Source organism: Mytilus edulis, chromosome 2 (assembly GCF_963676685.1).
Source record: "Mytilus edulis chromosome 2, xbMytEdul2.2, whole genome shotgun sequence".
In the NCBI taxonomy this organism is placed as follows: Eukaryota; Metazoa; Mollusca; class Bivalvia; order Mytilida; family Mytilidae; genus Mytilus; species Mytilus edulis.
Window position 1 is genome coordinate 2,927,807 of NC_092345.1, and position 17,804 is coordinate 2,945,610.

At 33.6% G+C, this 17,804-nt stretch overlaps 2 protein-coding genes across 3 annotated transcripts; one reads left to right on the top strand and one right to left on the bottom strand.

Annotated features, from left to right (window-relative positions):
* Positions 1-846: 846 nt before the first annotated feature.
* On the bottom strand, positions 847-2,317 carry LOC139511241 (uncharacterized). Its single transcript, XM_071297838.1, has one exon. The coding sequence runs from the start codon at positions 2,228-2,230 to the stop codon at positions 1,004-1,006; it is 1,227 nt and encodes a 408-aa protein (XP_071153939.1). The 5' UTR covers positions 2,231-2,317; the 3' UTR covers positions 847-1,003.
* An 80-nt stretch (positions 2,318-2,397) lies between these two features.
* Positions 2,398-11,309, top strand: LOC139511242 (uncharacterized). 2 transcript variants are annotated; one of them, XM_071297840.1, is made up of 4 exons: positions 2,398-2,431; positions 9,359-9,431; positions 10,528-10,708; positions 10,957-11,309. In XM_071297840.1, exons 2-4 carry the CDS (start codon positions 9,359-9,361, stop codon positions 11,156-11,158), a joined length of 456 nt encoding a protein of 151 aa, XP_071153941.1. In that variant the 5' UTR covers positions 2,398-2,431; the 3' UTR covers positions 11,159-11,309. The 2 variants fall into 2 exon arrangements, with proteins under 2 accessions (XP_071153941.1, XP_071153940.1); XM_071297839.1 differs by having other exon boundaries at positions 2,411-2,460.
* Positions 11,310-17,804: the final 6,495 nt, after the last annotated feature.

Sequence of the window (17,804 nt, forward strand, 5' to 3'; positions counted from 1 at the left end):
CATTTTTGTTGGTTCAACAGAGTTCAAAAACAAATGATGGTCCGAAGGTTTTGACCACCAAAAATTGGAAAGGACAGACACAGTTTGGGAATTTTGCAATAAAAATAATAACGAGGACCAGCAGATTTTCTTCAAGGACCACCACAGAAAAAAATATTTCAAGATCTCAACCATCAGCCAATATTAAATTTGCATGGTTGTATCTTTTTCTTAGATACTATAAGCAATATGTCAGCTATATTTGGTGTATTGAATTATTGCATTTTGTACATGTTGGCTGGCAGGATTCACTTGACCTTAACCTCATTATTTATATGGTCAATTGGTTAATGTTCAATATTTTTAATTTGATCTTCTACACAGATACTGTCAGCAATGGGCTATCTATATTTGGTGCATGGTATGAATGAAAGGTGTACCTGTCTGTCTGGCAGGGTTCATGATAGATTTACCATGCACAGATGATATTCAGGGCAAAAGTATGTGATCCACTATGAATCTGATAGGTACAGCTAAAAGGATGTGCTATACTCCCTACAGTTCATGCTAGATAGTAGCAGGATGTGCTATACTTCCTACAGTTCATGCTAGATAGTACTCATTATCAACAATGAAGTGGTCAACAGTAGAGAAAATTACCTGCATCATTTATCTAAATAAAAAGTTTCTTTATACAGCCAATTAACATAAAACAACAATCAACCTTCAAACTGCTTTTTTCTGTGTTATTTGGTCTCTTTTGTGGAAAAATTGTCTCATTGGCAATCATACCACATCTTCTTTTGTATATATTCTCCTGATAACAACTTTGCTAGAAAAAATTAGCTTGCCACATGAAACACAAAATTAATATTATTACTTTTTTAATAAATAACAATCTGAAATTTTGGATTTGAGCCAAAATTCCTGTGCTTATATCAACATTTGAACTATTGATTTCTTCCAGATTCATACAGGTTCTTACATTGTACATAATAAAACAAAATCCTAAACCCTCCGATTGTCATGAGGTAATAGGTAAATTGTCAATAGGGCAGTTCATAGAAGAGTTTTTTAACCATGAATCAATACAGTCTACATGGAAAGCGTGTTGGCATGGTAAATATTTCTTAATTTGTCCTTTTTCATACAAGTCCATACAGATTGGGCAAACTTCAAGTTCGTCATTACTCTCAACGGTTTCAGTTTTAAATGCACTTAGTTTATCTACGGACATAGTTTTAGGTTTCACACGAGCTTCATCAAGACGCAATAACATATCGTAATCCTCCGGTGTCAGTTCTCGATGCTGTAAGTCCATTAACAAATTAGCCAATGCTGTATCAATATCTGATGGTAAATTGTCTTTGTGAATAGTATGTGCCAGACACTGAACTGGTGCAGGGCGGAATGTTCGGTTTGGTTGGTGCGGTTTATTTGTTGATGGGTTAATAGAATAATTGTCTTTCCCTCTAGCAATGTCACGTTTAAGAATATTTTTTGCTTTTTTTGGACTTGGCATATAACATAGTCTTTGAATGTCCAGCTCCATCATTTTATATACCCTATGATTCACATATATTGCTTTGCGTCCCCTATTGTTCAAAACACTTCTACAATATTTCGTTTTCACTTGTTTATGTGCTTTTATAACTTTCCTGTCTCTATCTAATCGAATGTATCTTTTATCTCTTGAAGTGTTTCCTTCTAGTTCAATGAAATTCTGATATGGTTCAATAATTTTTTCTACAGTTTCACATTCATTCTCAATTTTACTCCACAAAGCGTCAGCAACCACATTAAATTCAGAGTTATCTCGAACTGGTCTGGGAAACAATGAAATGTTAAATCCAATTTCAGATGGTTGTAGCTTCTTCCATTTCTTCTTCTTTTTAGGTTTTTCATCAGAATCATTGTTGTCATGATGTTGTTCACTTTTGTCTTTGTTTACATTTTTATCTTTTTTACTGTCACTTTCTCTTAACTTGGTTTTAGCACACACTGGAGATCCTTCTGCCATTTTTGCCTCCCCTTCTGTACTTGTATTTGGCGTTCTTCGATTTTCGGGAGTTAAATTTTGCTGACACTGCACTTGGCCTTGAAATTGATTTTGTTGGAATTGGAACTGAGATGACCTAAAGGTGCAATCTTTGGCTGACAAAGTTAAAGTCTCCATTTGATTCTTTAGAAAATCACTCGATGTTTGTGACAGCAATGGCCAGAATGGCCTTAAAATGTGAGTGTAATACATGTTTCGACTTTTATATCGGGATATTGCACAATTAGGTTGTAACCAACCTTTTGTTTATTTTTAGTAAAGTGAAAGTCCAAAAATAGAATTGACGATAGATTAAAAGCCGTTGATTGGTTGTTTGATTTGTACGTGACTTTGCGAGAGTTAAAATATTGGAAATCCCCTTTTGCTGTTTATATATAACCCAGACACAAGAAAGTAAGGGTTGACCATGCTGCAGTATAAATGAACGTTTACAAAAGTTTATATTCCACTATTTCGGTCATTTGTATTTTAACTAAATTTAACAATATAATTAAACCGTAGTTAAATGTTAATATTTAATTCAGATGGCGAAAATCAGTTAAAAAACTTTAAAAAGTGGTTTGCAGTTTGCAAGGGGGAGATAATTTTCCTTAACAGTCACACACAAACAAGCAGTACACCAAATTCTCAATATTCCGCTCCCACCCACTCGTCGACCTAGGAGCCAATCGTGCAACAGACGAGGAAGAGGTAGAGGTCGTGGCCGTGGCCGTGGAGATTCAGATTAACTTTGTATAATAATACTAATGTCAATTTTATTCTACACATATATAATGTATATTGTTCATATTCATATCACATAATTCTCTTTTTATTACAAATACATGTATATGCAGTAGAACTTGCATGTTCTATTTTTTTTTTTTCCATATAAAATTCAGGATGTCATAAATGAACAAAAATTATATTGTAAACTTTTAATATTGTTCATTATTATTTGAAAAGTTAAAAGTCATATATAAATTCAACTTAGTTCTAAATAACATAGTGAATATCAAATAACGCAAGGATTGCCTTAATTTTATTCCCTTTATTACAATTGAATGTGTGAATTGCACACAAGGGAATTTTGGTACACTACTAACTAAGTTTATAAAAAGAAAGATAAAAAAAGGAATCAAAATCAAGTCAAGGACAAAAACAACTGATTTAACTTGACGGCCATTTAATTCTAATTCTTTAATTGGCACCTTATAAAAAGGTTTATCTTTTGCATATATTCTTTATCATATTGTTTATAAAATATTTATATACTTGGAAAGTATTTAAATAATTCTTTTTCATTTTGTTTTTAAATTTCTTTGATATTTAAAATAAATACAAGAATAGAAGGGACTATGTCACCAAGAACAGTCACATCATTAAAAATGTGCTTTCTTAATTTAGGGGGCCTTATGAACAAGGAGGGTAACAAAACGGATGATCCCCTTTTCTTAAACAAAATTGATAAATATGATTTGGCTTTTTTTGCTGAAACACACATTGGATATGAGTCCAATATTCATAGAATAGGTCCTTTTAATTGTTATAATGTATGTAGACCTAAATAAATGATAAATACTGTAATACTAAGGATGGGAGAGTGTTTGCTTGCTTTGTTGATTTTCATAAAGCTTTTGATAAAGTAATACATACAGGAATTAGAATTAAGCTGTTAGAGATTGGGGTTAGTTCAAGGTTTTATAGCGTTATAAAGAATATGTATCTTGAAACTAGATCTTGTATAAAAATACATGATAAAATAACTGAATTCTTTCAAACAAAGCTTGGTGTTAAACAAGGAGATAACTTGAGTCCTAACTTGTTTAAAATATTTATAAATAGCCTTCCAGACTATTTTACACGAACCAGAGATCCAATTATGCTGGATGGCAAACTCATTCATTGCCTTATGTATGCTGATGACATTGTAATTTTATCTAACTCAGCTGAAGGACTACAAGAGCAATTAAATGAACTTCATAATTTTTGCAATGACTGGTGCTTAGATATAAATACTAAAAAAACTAAGGTGTTGATATTCAACAAGGCAGGCAGACATATCTCTGAAAAATTTATTTTCAACAAAGATGAGCTGGAGTGTGTATCTAATTATAAATATTTGGGTATCCAATTTAATGCATCATGTTCTTTTTCATATGCTCAGAATGATTTATACCAAAGAGCCTTAAAAGCATACTTCAAACTATGTAATGATTTTTTAGTGCATAATCCTACTGTTAAAAATGCAATTCATGTTTTTGACCATACAATAAAGCGTATACTTTTATATGGGTGTGAAATTTGGGGATATTTCAATCCCTTTACTGCACGTTTAAAAAAAGAAAACATCACAGTGGATACAATTTACTCAAGGATACTTTGTGAAAAACTTCATATTAAATTCTGCAAATATATTTTAGGCGTTAATAGGAAGAGTACAAACTTTGCAGTTTTGTCTGAATTAGGCCGTTTTCCACTTCACTATAATATAGTCAAACATGTTTTAGGATATTGGCATCGTTTAGAAAATATTGGCTCATCATTTCCCTTGTTAAAAGCTGCATATAATTGTTCTAAAAAGCTATTTGAAACAAAAAAAACCTCTTGGTATGGATCAATTAATATTTTAAGGGAAAAAATGTCAGGCATTGAAAAACATATTCTTGAAAAACACTCAACATTTAAACTACACTGTGGTCAGATAGTTAAGGGATACTATACTGCATTGTGGAAAAAACAGCTAGACATACATAAAGATGGTAAACTACGAACTTATGTAACATTCAAGTGCAACTATGGTTTTGAAAATTATTTGTCAATAATTCGACATTTTGAGCAAAGGAAATGTATTACTAGATTAAGAATATCTGCTCACAAATTGCAAATTGAATCTGGTAGATACCAGGGTACTCTTCGACAAAACCGAATTTGTCTCAGGTGCACCTCAGGTGAGGTTGAGGATGAAGTTCATTTTTTATTTAAATGTGACACTCATTTATTAAAAAGAGAGGAAATGATGCAAAATATATTAAAATCATGTCCAAACTTTCAAAATTTAAATATTGATAACAAATTAATTTGGATACCGATAATGAATAATGAGGATCCTAATGTACTATTTGCATTTTACAAATATATAGAAGATACTAAGAATTAAAGTACAACTTAATCTGCAATAACTAATTCATTATAACTCTTTAATATGAATTTGGATACCCTGTTAAGCCTGCACAGATCATAAGAAGAATTTCAAATTCTTTGGCACCGTCCCTTGATGATCTTTGCTGGCTGGACACAGAATCTATAATCTTAAAAATATGTTTTTAAAATATATTTTCAATAATTAAGGAGCTTGACTCATCTGCATTAAGTACAAGTAGGGACTCCCCTTTAAGCACCGACTCTTGGTGCTTTCTGCAGATAAGTCATAATAAATATCCTTTATTAAATAAACTTTGTTATTTGCAGTATACCTCATAGTCAAATGTGGGAGTGCTTAATTGCTTTGTTTTTTTTTGGGTTCTTTTTGTATTTTTTTTTTTTTTTTTTTTTTTATATATATTGACATTTCTCCGCACAAACTACTAATGCCTCATGTTTGTCTTCTCAAAGTAAAGATACACTTACCGGGTGCACTTGAGTCATTTTCAACATAGTATTCATTGAATAATAATACATTGCTACTATTTTGTTGAGTGTATTTTCTGTGTTATATTATTTTATTTTATCATTTTTATACGACCGCAAATTTTGAAAAAATTTTCGTCGTATATTGCTATCACGTTGGCGTCGGCGTCGGCGTCGGCGTCGTCGTCGGCGTCGTCGTCGTCGTCGTCGTCCGGCGTCCGAATACTTTTAGTTTACGCACTCTAACTTTAGTAAAAGTGAATGGAAATCTATGAAATTTTAACACAAGGTTTATGACCACAAAAGGAAGGTTGGTATTGATTTTGGGAGTTTTGGTCCCAACATTTTAGAAATGAGGGGCCAAAAAGGGCCCAAATAAGCATTTTCTTGGTTTTCGCACTATAACTTTAGTTTAAGTTAATAGAAATCTATGAAATTTTGACACAAGGTTTATGACCACAAAAGAACGGTTGGGATTGATTTTGGGAGTTTTGGTCTCAACAGTTTAGGAATTAGGGGCCAAAAAAGGGCCCAAATAAGCATTATTCTTGGTTTTCGCACAATAACATTAGTTTAAGTAAATAGAAATCAATGAAATTTAAACACAATGTTAATGACTACAAAAGGAAGGTTGGTATTGATTTTGGGAGTTTAGGTCCCAACAGTTTAGGAATTAGGGGCCAAAAAGGGACCCAAATAAGCATTTTTCTTGGTTTTCGCACCATAACGTTAGTATAAGTAAATAGAAATCTATGAAATTTAAACACAAGGTTTATGACCATAAAAGAAAGGTTGGGTTTGATTTTGGGAGTTTTGGTCCCAACATAATAAGGGGCCCAAAGGGTCCAAAATTAAACTTTTGTTTGATTTCATCAAAATTGAATAATTGGGGTTCTTTGATATGCTGAATCTAACTGTCATGACTGTGTATGTAGATTCTTAACTTTTGGTCCCGTTTTCAAATTGGTCTACATTAAGGTCCAAAGGGTCCAAAATTAAACTTAGTTTGATTTTGACAAAAAATGAATCAGTTAGGTTCTTTGATATGCTGAATCTAAAAATGTACTTAGATTCTTGATTATTGGCCCAGTTTTCAAGTTGGTCCAAATCGGGGTCCAAAATTAAACTTTGTTTGATTTCATCAAAAATTGAATAAATGGGGTTCTTTGATATTCCAAATCTAACTGTGTATGTAGATTCTTCATTTTTGGTCCTGTTTTCAAATTGGTCTACACTAAAGTCCAAAGGGTCCAAAATTAAACTTAGTCTGATTTTAACAAAAATTGAAATCTTGAAGTTCTTTGATATGCTGAATCCAAAAATGTACTTAGATTTTTTATTATGGGCCCAGTTTTCAAGTTGGTCCAAATCAGGATCTAAAATTATTATATTAAGTATTGTGTAATAGCAAGTCTTTTCAATTGCACAGTATTGCGCAATGGCAAGAAATATCTAATTGCACAATATTGTGAAATATAAAAAAAAAATTTAATTAGAGTTATCTTTCTTTGTCCAGAATAGTAAGCAAGAAATATCTAATTGCAAAATATTGTGCAATAGCAAGATTTTTTTTTAATTGGAGTTATCTTTCTTTGTCCAGAATCAACTTAAATCTTTGTTATATACAATATACAATGTATATTCACTTTTTACTACCAACTGATAAATTAAAATAATCTTTACCATTCAGTGATAACAAGCAGTTTTTTTACATCTTAATATTTTATGATGTATTTAAATGAGTAGTTATTGTTGCAAACTCCATTAGAAATTTTAATTGAGATTAGTTTTGGAATAAGGGAAAGGGGGATGTGATTAAAAAAATTGGGTTCAATTTTTCTCATTTGAAATTTCATAAATAAAAAAGAAAATGTCTTCAAACATTTTTTTGAGAGGATTAATATTCAACAGCATAGTGAATTGCTCTAAGAGAAACAAAAATTTTAAGTTCATTAGAACACATTCATTCTGTGTCAGAAACCTATGCTGTGTCAACTATTTAATCACAATCCAAATTTAGAGCTGAATCCAGCTTGAATGTTGTGTCCATACTTGCCCTAACCGTTCAGGGTTCAACCTCTGCGGTCGTATAAAGCTACGCCCTGCGGAGCATCTGGTATAACACTTGTTACATATCTTTTACTGTGTGTGTATTGCATATGTTATTGTTTATAATAATATTGTCTGTATCATATGCCCTCCTGGGGCCCTAATTTGGTAATAAAAATATTCTATTCTATTCAAACTACTAATTCGAAAAGTGACTACTCTTGAGTTTATTCTTTTCATAACAAATTAACATCAAAACGTAGGGAGAGGGGTCAATAATTTTTTAAAGGTCCTTCTAAAGCACAAAATTCTATTGAAACTGTTTCATTAATTTGTCATACTCACAGGCACTTAATTATGTTTCCAGGGGTGGATCCAGCCATTTCAAAAAGGGGGGGTTCCCAACCCAGGACAAAAAGGGGGGGGGGGGTTCCAACTATATGTCCCCATTCAAATGCATTGATCGGCAAAAAAAAAGGGGGAATGGGGGCCCCCTCCCCCCTTGGATCTGCCAATGGTTTCTTTCCATGGGAAGGTCGACTATATATCCATATAAATAGAAGATATCATTATAAATATTATGTGTGTTGAAAAAATTGGGTATACATGCTTAAGATCTGTGTAGGGGTCAAAAGAAGAAAAAAAGACAATTGGACTTGTGCTGTAACTCGTCAATATTTAACCTGCTTAAAATCCAAAGCTGCATATCTATCTATCTGTAAATATCTTCTGCCAATCAAGGCACACCTCCTGGAAACCAGAGTACGGTATATAAGAAATGTTAGATATATACACTGAATATCCTCCACCAATATATACAATGTACAGTAAATCTGTAAGAATTATTTACACTGATAAAAGTTCTCAGTTATCCACACATAAAATAATTGTGTCCAATCTTAAAATCTAAAATGATATTGTAAAATTGCATTTTAGATATTTATATATTGCATAGAGGTGAAATGACTACACTATAGAAATAACTTATGTTTAATGCCCCATTTTCTATTCTTCTTCTTCGGTATAATGTTCAGTAATTTGTACCCCTTATGGTGCAATCTGTTATAAAGTTTACGGCACTTTATTACCGTATCAACTGTTACAGTAATTATAATTGATAGATCAGCAACTCTCACATGTCTGCATGTTCTTAAATAAACATAATTAAATAGATCAATTGAAGTTCTTATACACATGTTGTCATTCTGTAGTCTGACCATCAAACGATGTACTTGTTAATAAATTAGTTATAGAAACTTGATTGTATTATTACATAGCAAATATATAACACAATCTATATATAAGATGTCTACACAGTGGTTCTAAATGAATGTTAAAATCATTAGTAAGCTCTATATGTGCTGAGGTGATACAGTAGGCATAAGGATTCACTACGACAGTGATCAGATCTATTTCTACAGCATAAGAAAGAACAAATTTGGACAATGTTTTGAATTGTCAAAAAATAGCCATTTACATGATGTAAGACCAAGTGTACCATTTCAGCTCTATCAGAAATCATTTGAAATATACAAAATTTCCGATGTCCATTTGTAATGTCCAATATTATGGTTGAATTCTTGGTAATTTGAATCTCTATTCTCATGTTCTTGTCTAGTTCTGACTAAAATCTTCATTAAACTTTTGATTGTTTTCTTTTAGATGGAACAAACAAAGTTGACAATGGAAGAAGAGCCTAGTCTTGTGTCTAGAGTGTATTTAGATCTATGTGAAGGTAAATAAAATGGGGGGAAAATCATTTATAATTTGACATATTTCAGTATGGAATAATCTCCATTTTGAACACTCTGAAAATTGATATGAATGATGCACTAAGAATATGAATGAAACTATCAGCAAATCTAGCTATAGACTGAATTCAGCATCTTTCAGAGAATTTGATATATTCACTGACATAGAACAAAGCTGGGACTAGTATACTAGTATTACTTATATATTCACTGACATAGAACAAAGGTTTTCTACAATTGAATAAAAAAATTGTCATTCTTGCAAAGAAGATCCAAATTGGTCATTTTTTTTCTTCAAATTTTTCAAAAGTCCCAAAGATCACATCATTTACATCACAATTACAAGTTACTTCACAAATATAGGGTTTGTTAAATTATATTTTAGACAATTGGAAGTCCTCACTTATAATTAAGAAAATAAATGGCGTACAATGGGAGGCAACTCTCATTGTACATAATTGATGACGCCTTGTAAGAATTGCTTCCCTTTGATGCTTCATCCGGGTTCGTATTGCCATGTGGTTTTGGGCGGAAGAGCATGTTCCAGGCCACTTTTATTATATAAAACATTTTTTTTTTTTCTTTTTCTTTTTATTGTTAATTTTTTCTAATTACTTTTATTATTACCCACATTGGGGTTCAGGTGCTTCATATTCACATTTTGTTCATTGTAGCTTATTGATACCATGCTTGGTATAACTATATATGCATTACTATAATAAAGCACCTTTCGCCAAACACTATTAGTTGTCAATTGAAATACTACATCTAGTATGGATAGGATACATGAAGAGAGTTAGAATTAATGCATTGGAAGTAATGAATAATTATAAAAGGCACTGAAAAGAACTACAAGTCTGTATTGGAATTGAAGTTTACGATATCAAAATAAATATTCTGCATAATATTGCAAATAGAAGAAATATTCCTGTATTTGTTCCTTATGGAATAAAGGTTGAAATATATTTAATGTATAAAATAGCAAGAGACAATAAGACTGTAGCAGTCCGTTATCTATTTTTCTTCTTTGAAATCAACATTTAGAGTGATTTTACATGTACCTTTATTTTTCATTCCTAGCAAGAGGATGGTGGAATGTAACAATTCACAATCAAGCAGACCAGTCATTTATATCTGGACATCCAAACAGACATGAACCTAGACAACTTGTTTTACCCATATCTAGCCACCAGATGGTATCTCCCATGCAGTTTCAGCATTACATTCATACAATTAAATTGGAAGATTGTAAAACAGAAGGGTAAGGGTTGACTTTATCAGAAAGCATTTAAATATTTCTCAAATCAGGTGAAGAAAAAAAAGATGTTGCCATGAAAAATTGTGAATTCTGATATTATGATGTGCATAACTGATTGAAAATGATAAACAGTGGACAATTCATGAAGTACTACACAGAAATAACACTATCAGATAACAGTTGCAAGTTCTAATTTATGTAACACTGCTGAGAAAGCCTGAAGCGTTACTGAATTAAGTTATATTTTTCAGGTTAACTTTGGCTATTTGTGAACCTGATACAACAACTGTGTATTATAAGATATCTGACGGACTCATTCAGCCAGAATCACCAGAGATTACAGATGTTAAGAAATGTGAACGGTATCAAATATTCCAAAAAAGGAAAGCAGACTTAGATACAAGTGTACAGTCGTACACCAACAGATTGAAAAGAAAACAAGAAGAAGGATGACAAGTATAACAGTCAGTACATGGGGAACTACAGTACACCAACAAATCATTATTGTATCCTCAAGAGATAAACATTTGTTTTATCTTGCCCAAGGAGCATTCTGATAAACAGATCTAGATATATACTTATAAAATAAAGTTAAATAGTTTTATCTTGAAACTATAATAAATCAGGTTTTTATGCCGCACCTACAATAGTAGAGGGGCATTATGTTTTTTCTGGTCTGAGCGTCTGATCGTTCATTTCGTCCGTCTGTTCATTCATTTCGTCCGTCCTCCCACTTCAGGTTAAAGTTTTTGGACAAGATAGTTTTTGATGAAGTTGATGTCCAATTCAATCAACTTGAAACTTACATGGTAGTACACATGTTCCCTGTGATATGATCTTTCTGATTTTAATGCCAAATTCAAGTTTATACCCCACTTTTACGGTAAACTGAACATAGAAAATGATAGTGCCAGTGGGGCACCCATGTACTGGGGACACATTCTTGTTTGTTTTAGCCTTTTACGTTTAAAGAAATTACATTTTGTGTTAGAGGTTTTATTAAAACAGATGAAGTTATATTTAAGTTATATGCAGTAAGTTACTTATAGAATAAATTGGTTATCTATAAATAACCTGTCCTGTTCATGTTGTTATGCCCACCTAGGGGCATTATGTTTTCTCTGTTTGTGCAACTGTTTGTTTGTCCACCAGTTGTGCTTCAGGTTAAATTTTTGTCAAGATAGTTTTTGATGGAGTTGAAGTTCAACCAATGTACCCTATGATATGATCTGTTTGATTTTAATGCCATATTAGAGTTTTGACTCCAATTTCACGGCCCACTGAACATAGAAAATGATAGTGTAAATGGGACATCTTTTCATTTTTTTTTGTGTAGATTGCATTTATGTAATCTAAACCCTAATAGGCTGGCTTGATACACTCCAGTTTTCCACACTGTACTTTTCACTAATTTTGAAATTCAAACCTTGACCTCACACCTGCGAAAATAGAACACACGTACTATAACGTTGAATGGACTGATCAATATTCACGTAGCTGGTCAAGGTCGTTTAAAGCGTCCATCGTCGTATTTGCGTACATGATTGTGTTCTTGATTAAGCAATCACAATTCTAGCTTTTATAAATGTGCATGTGAAATTCATTGGTTTTATAATTTTCTGCAATTGATAGTAAAATTTTAAACTTTAAAATCTTAAAAGTTTTCACATCGAAATCTTTAATTCAAATTTGTCCTCTGGATCAAGGGACGACATCGAAAGTTCAATGAAAAACTAAAAAAAACTCAATCCACATGTAAACTCAGATATTCAAGTTACAAAATAGTGTGTATGTGTATAACCATACTTGTCATGAAAGTAACAAAAAATGTACATTGTGTCTGAATCTAGTACCTGTTCTAAAAATTATTTAGTTATGTCCTTGTAAAAGTTATATTTCAAATGATCTTCCCTTTTAAATAAAGAAGATGTGGTATGATTGTCTATGAGAAAGTCTAAAAGGCCAAATAATGACAGAAAGATAATTCAATCAAGATTACTAGTAATCGAAAAACAAGCACTGAAGTACAGGTTTCTGACAAGGGACAGGCACATACAGAATGTAGATGTCATTAAAAAAAATGTTTCATGTGCCTAACCTGGACAGTGGTGTACAGAACAACATACAAAAAAAACCACTTTAGAAATCAGTTGAAATGGGCTTAACTCATCAGATCAATAAAAGCTCAAAAGCAGCTAACAAAAACACTTAAAGACAGAAAGTACAGATGTGTGAGTACTTACAGTTACTGAAAACTAGTTCAAAACCCATTACTGATAAAAAGTATGATAAAAAAGAAAAGATGAAATGTTTTAATTCGTGACAGAAAATCTATGGATATAAGATGTGGTATAAGTGCCAATGAGATAACTCTCAATCCAAGTAACAATTTATTAAAGTATTATCGGTCAAAGTACGATCTTCTACACAGAGCCTTGGCTCACATCGAACAGCAAGCTATGTAGGAACCCAAAAATGACTAGTGTAACACCATTCAAAAGGGAAAACCAATGGTCTAATCTATATAAAAAAGGAGAACAGAGAAACATTTATGAACCACATCAACAAACGACAACCACTGAACATCAGGTTCCTGACTTAGGACAGGTGCAAACAAATGCAGCGGGTTTCAACATTTAAATAGGTACCAACCTTCACCCTTACCTGAAACAACATCACAACATAGAAAGACACACTATAAAATATCAATTGAAATGTCTTAACTCAATCAAAAGACATAAACACAAGTGAACATACACTAAATAAACCCAAAAGGCAAAGACTAGCACGTTTATTTTTATAATACATCTGTTGATTCAAATCCACAATACTCATTCACATACACAAAGATTTCACATTCTTACAACACAGATGTAGTGTTGGAGTAATGGTAAACACAGAAGCTCTGCATGGAAGCAATGATAACCCAAGAAGTACTCAAGATTATATAACACCTGTCTGTAATGCATTTGCATCTTTGGTTATGTTTCATTTGTATGTCTCTATTAGTTTTCTCAATTTAATTATTTTACTGTTGTCATTTCGATACTCCTTTATACTTTGCCATATAGTATAGGTATTGCTTATTGTTCAGATGACCAATAATTTTTTACTTCTACATTGTTTTGTCTAGTAAGTAAGTAAGTAAGTAAATTTTATTTAGAGTCGACATATATATACATAATAACAGAGAAAACATGAGCTCTGGTGAGCTCTTTAACCGACTATCACATAAAAAACATGCAGCATCATGCAAATACTACCAAATAAAACTAAAAAAACATGCAATATAATGAAAGCAACTCTATTTGATTTGTGAGCCTCCAGAGTCAAAGTTCATGTGGCAAGTGCCTCTATGTGCATTGAAACGGGGGAATCAGCAAATCACTTGGGATCATAAAATATAACAGACTAAAAGCATAAAAACAATAAATAAATAAATATAAGCACTAGCATTTAATGGCAGATATATTAAAAAAAAAATGCAGAAAATTGACCAAGATTTTTATTTTTGTCGCAGAAAGCTCGACATAGGGATAGTGATACAGCAGCGTTAACAACAGCGGCGGCAGTGTTAGCTATCTTTTCTAAAGCATTATATTTTAGAGGGTGGAAGACCTGAATGCTTCATGCTTTGTATATAGATGCCTTATGTTATGAAGTTTCCGTGTCACATGTCCTTTGTCCTTGACCTCATTTTCATTGTTTAGTGACTACTTGTAAAAAAAAGTTAAGATTTTTTGTAATGTTGATTTCTCTCTTATTATGAGAAGTAGGATAACTACTATTTTGGTATGTATGTACCTTGCAAGGTCCTCATGCTCGTCAGACAGTTTTCACTTCACCTCCTCATTTCATGGATCAGTGAACAAGGTTAAGTTTATGGTCAAGTCCATATCTCATATAGTACTATAAGCTATAGGTCTAGTATATTTGGTGTATGAAAGTACTATAAGGTGTGCATGTCCACTAGCAGGTGTCATCTGACCTTGAACTCATTTTCAGGGTTCAGTGGTCAAAGTTAAGTTTTTGAATTTTGGTCTTTTATTTTCATACTATACTTGGTGTATTGGATTTTTATAGTTCGTTCTTATGTTGTTCTGTCAAACCTCTATCCCAGGTCAGGGGGAAGGTTGGGATCTCGCTAACATGTTTAACCCAGCCACAATATGTAATTTACATTTTGAACTTCTTCTAGAGAACCACTGAATGGAATGGAACCAAACATGGCATGAATGTTCCTTATGAGGTGCTGACCAAGTATTGTTACTTTGTAGCCGATCCATCATCCAAGATGGCCGCCAGCGGGGGACTTAGTTTAACATAGGACCCTATGGGAAATGCATACAAATGACTTCTTTTAGAGAACCACTGAATGGAATGAAACCAAAAATGGCATGAATGTTCCTTATGAGGTACTGACCAAGTGTTGTTACTTTGTTGCCGATCCATCATCCAAGATGGCTGCTAGCCGGGGACTTAGTTTAACATAGGACCCTATGGGAAATGCATACAAATGACTTCTTTTAGAGAACCACTGAATGGAATAAAACCAAACATAGCATGAATGTTTCTTATGGGGTGCTGACCAAGTGTTGTTACTTTGTAGCCGATCCATCATCCAAGATGGCCGCCAGCAGGGGACTTAGTTTAACATAGGACCCTATGGGAAATGCATACAAATGACTTCTTTTAGAGAACCACTGAATGGAATGAAACCAAACATGGCATGAATGTTCCTTATGAGGTGCTGACCAAGTGTTGTTACTTTGTTGCCGATCCATCATCCAAGATGGCCGCCAGCGGGGGACTTAGTTTAACATAGGACCCTATGGGAAATGCATACAAATGACTTCCTCTAGAGAACCACTGAATGGAATGAAACCAAACATGGCATGAATGTTCCTTATGAGGTGCTGACCAAGTGTTGTTACTTTGTTGCCGATCCATCATCCAAGATGGCCGCCAGCCGGGAACTTCGTTTAACATAGGACCCTATGGGAAATGCATACAAATGACTTCTTTTAGAGAACCATTGAATGGAATAAAACCAAACATAGCATGAATGTTCCTTATGGGGTGCTGACCAAGTGTTGTTACTTTGTAGCCAATCCATCATCCAAGATGGCCGCCAGCGGGGGACTTAGTTTAACATAGGACCCTATGGGAAATGCATACAAATGACTTCTTCTAGAGAACCACTAAATGGAATGAAACCAAACATAGCATGAATGTTCCTTATGGAGTGCTGACCAAGTGTTGTTACTTTGTAGCCGATCCATCATCCAAGATGGCCGCCAGCGGGGGACTTAGTTTAACATAGGACCCTATGGGAAATGCATACAAATGACTTCTTCTAGAGAACCACTAAATGGAATGAAACCAAACATAGCATGAATGTTCCTTATGGAGTGCTGACCAAGTGTTGTTACTTTGTAGCCAATCCATCATCCAAGATGGCCGCCAGCGGGGGACTTAGTTTAACATAGGACCCTATGGGAAATGCATACAAATGACTTCTTTTAGAGAACCACTGAATGGAATGAAATCAAACATGGCATGAATGTTCCTAATGTGGTCCTGACCAAGTGTTGTTACTTTGTAGCCGATCCATTATCCAAGATGGACGCCAGCGGGGGACTTAGTTTAACATAGGACCCTATGGGAAATGCATACAAATGACTTCTTTTAGAGAACAACTGAATGGAATGAAACCAAACATTGCATGAATGTTCCTTATGCCGTGCTGACCATGTGTTGTTTCTTTGTAGCCCATCCATCATCCAAGATGGCCGCCAGCATGGGACTTAGTTTAACATAGGACCCTATGGGAAATGCATACAAATGACTTCTTTTAGAGAACCACTGAATGGAATGAAATCAAACATGGCATGAATGTTCCTAATGTGGTGCTGACCAAGTGTTGTTACTTTGTAGCCGATCCATTATCCAAGATGACCGCCAGCAGGGACTTAGTTTAACATAGGACCCTATTGGAAATGCATACAAATGACTTCTTTTAGAGAACCACTGAATGGAATAAAACTAAACATTGCATGAATGTTCCTTATGAGGTGCTGACCAAGTGTTGTTACTTTGTAGCAGATCCATCATCCAAGATGGCCGCCAGCAGGGGACTTAGTTTAACATAGGACCCTATGGGAAATGCATACAAATGACTTCTTTTAGAGAACCACTGAATGGAATAAAACCAAACATGGCATGAATGTTCCTTATGAGGTGCTGACCAAGTTTTGTTACTTTGTAGCCGATCCGCCATCCAAGATGGCCGCCAGTGGGGGACTTTTGAATGAAATTAAACATGTTCCTTTCCTTATCAATGAGGTTGTGTTGTCACTTTTAGCCAAATTTTATATTTTTTCATATGATTTCAAAAACCCAAGTAGAATCAGGTGAGCGATACAGGCTCTTGAGAGCCTCTAGTTGTACATAAGGCCGTTAGTTTTCTCATTTGAATTGTTTTACGTTGTCATTTTCGGGCCTTTTATAGCTGACAATGTGGTATGAGCTTTGCTCATTGTTGAAGGCCGTACGGTGACCTATAGTTGTTAATTTATGTGTCATTTTGGTATCCTGTGGAGAGCTGTCTCATTGGTAATCATACCACATCTTCTTTTTTTATATATAGTTAAGTGTTTGTGTTTTGGTCTGTTTTTCTTATACTGTATGCAATAGGTCTATATTTGGTGTATCGAATGATTGTAAAGGTGTCCATGTCCAACTGACAGGTGTAATCTGACCTTGACCACATTTTTATGGTTCAGTAGTCAAAGTTAAGTTTTTGAATTTTGATCTTTTTTATAATACTATATGCAATAGGTCTTCTATATTTGGTATATGGAAATATTTTATGATGTAGATATCTGTCTCACATGTTTTATTTGGCCTTGACCTCATTTTCACGGTTCATTGTTCAGTGTTAAGTTTTTGTGTTTTTGTTTCAATGTGTCAAATTGTCTTACTTAAACTATAAACAATAGGTCAACTCTTTGTTGTATTGAAGGATTGTAAGCTGTACATGTCTGTCTGGCATGTTTCATCTGTCCTTGGTCTCATTTTTATGATTCATTGGTCAATG

What these genes read in the sequence shown, in the direction of transcription:
- LOC139511241 (XM_071297838.1), bottom strand. Translation starts at nt 2,230, where the DNA reads ATGTATTACACTCACATTTTAAGGCCATTCTGGCCATTGCTGTCACAA.
- LOC139511242 (XM_071297840.1), top strand. Translation starts at nt 9,359, where the DNA reads ATGGAACAAACAAAGTTGACAATGGAAGAAGAGCCTAGTCTTGTGTCT. An exon ending in GTATTTAGATCTATGTGAAG is followed by an intron (nt 9,432 to 10,527) that starts GTAAATAAAATG and finishes TTTCATTCCTAG; the next exon opens with CAAGAGGATGGTGGAATGTA. An exon ending in GAAGATTGTAAAACAGAAGG is followed by an intron (nt 10,709 to 10,956) that starts GTAAGGGTTGAC and finishes TATATTTTTCAG; the next exon opens with GTTAACTTTGGCTATTTGTG.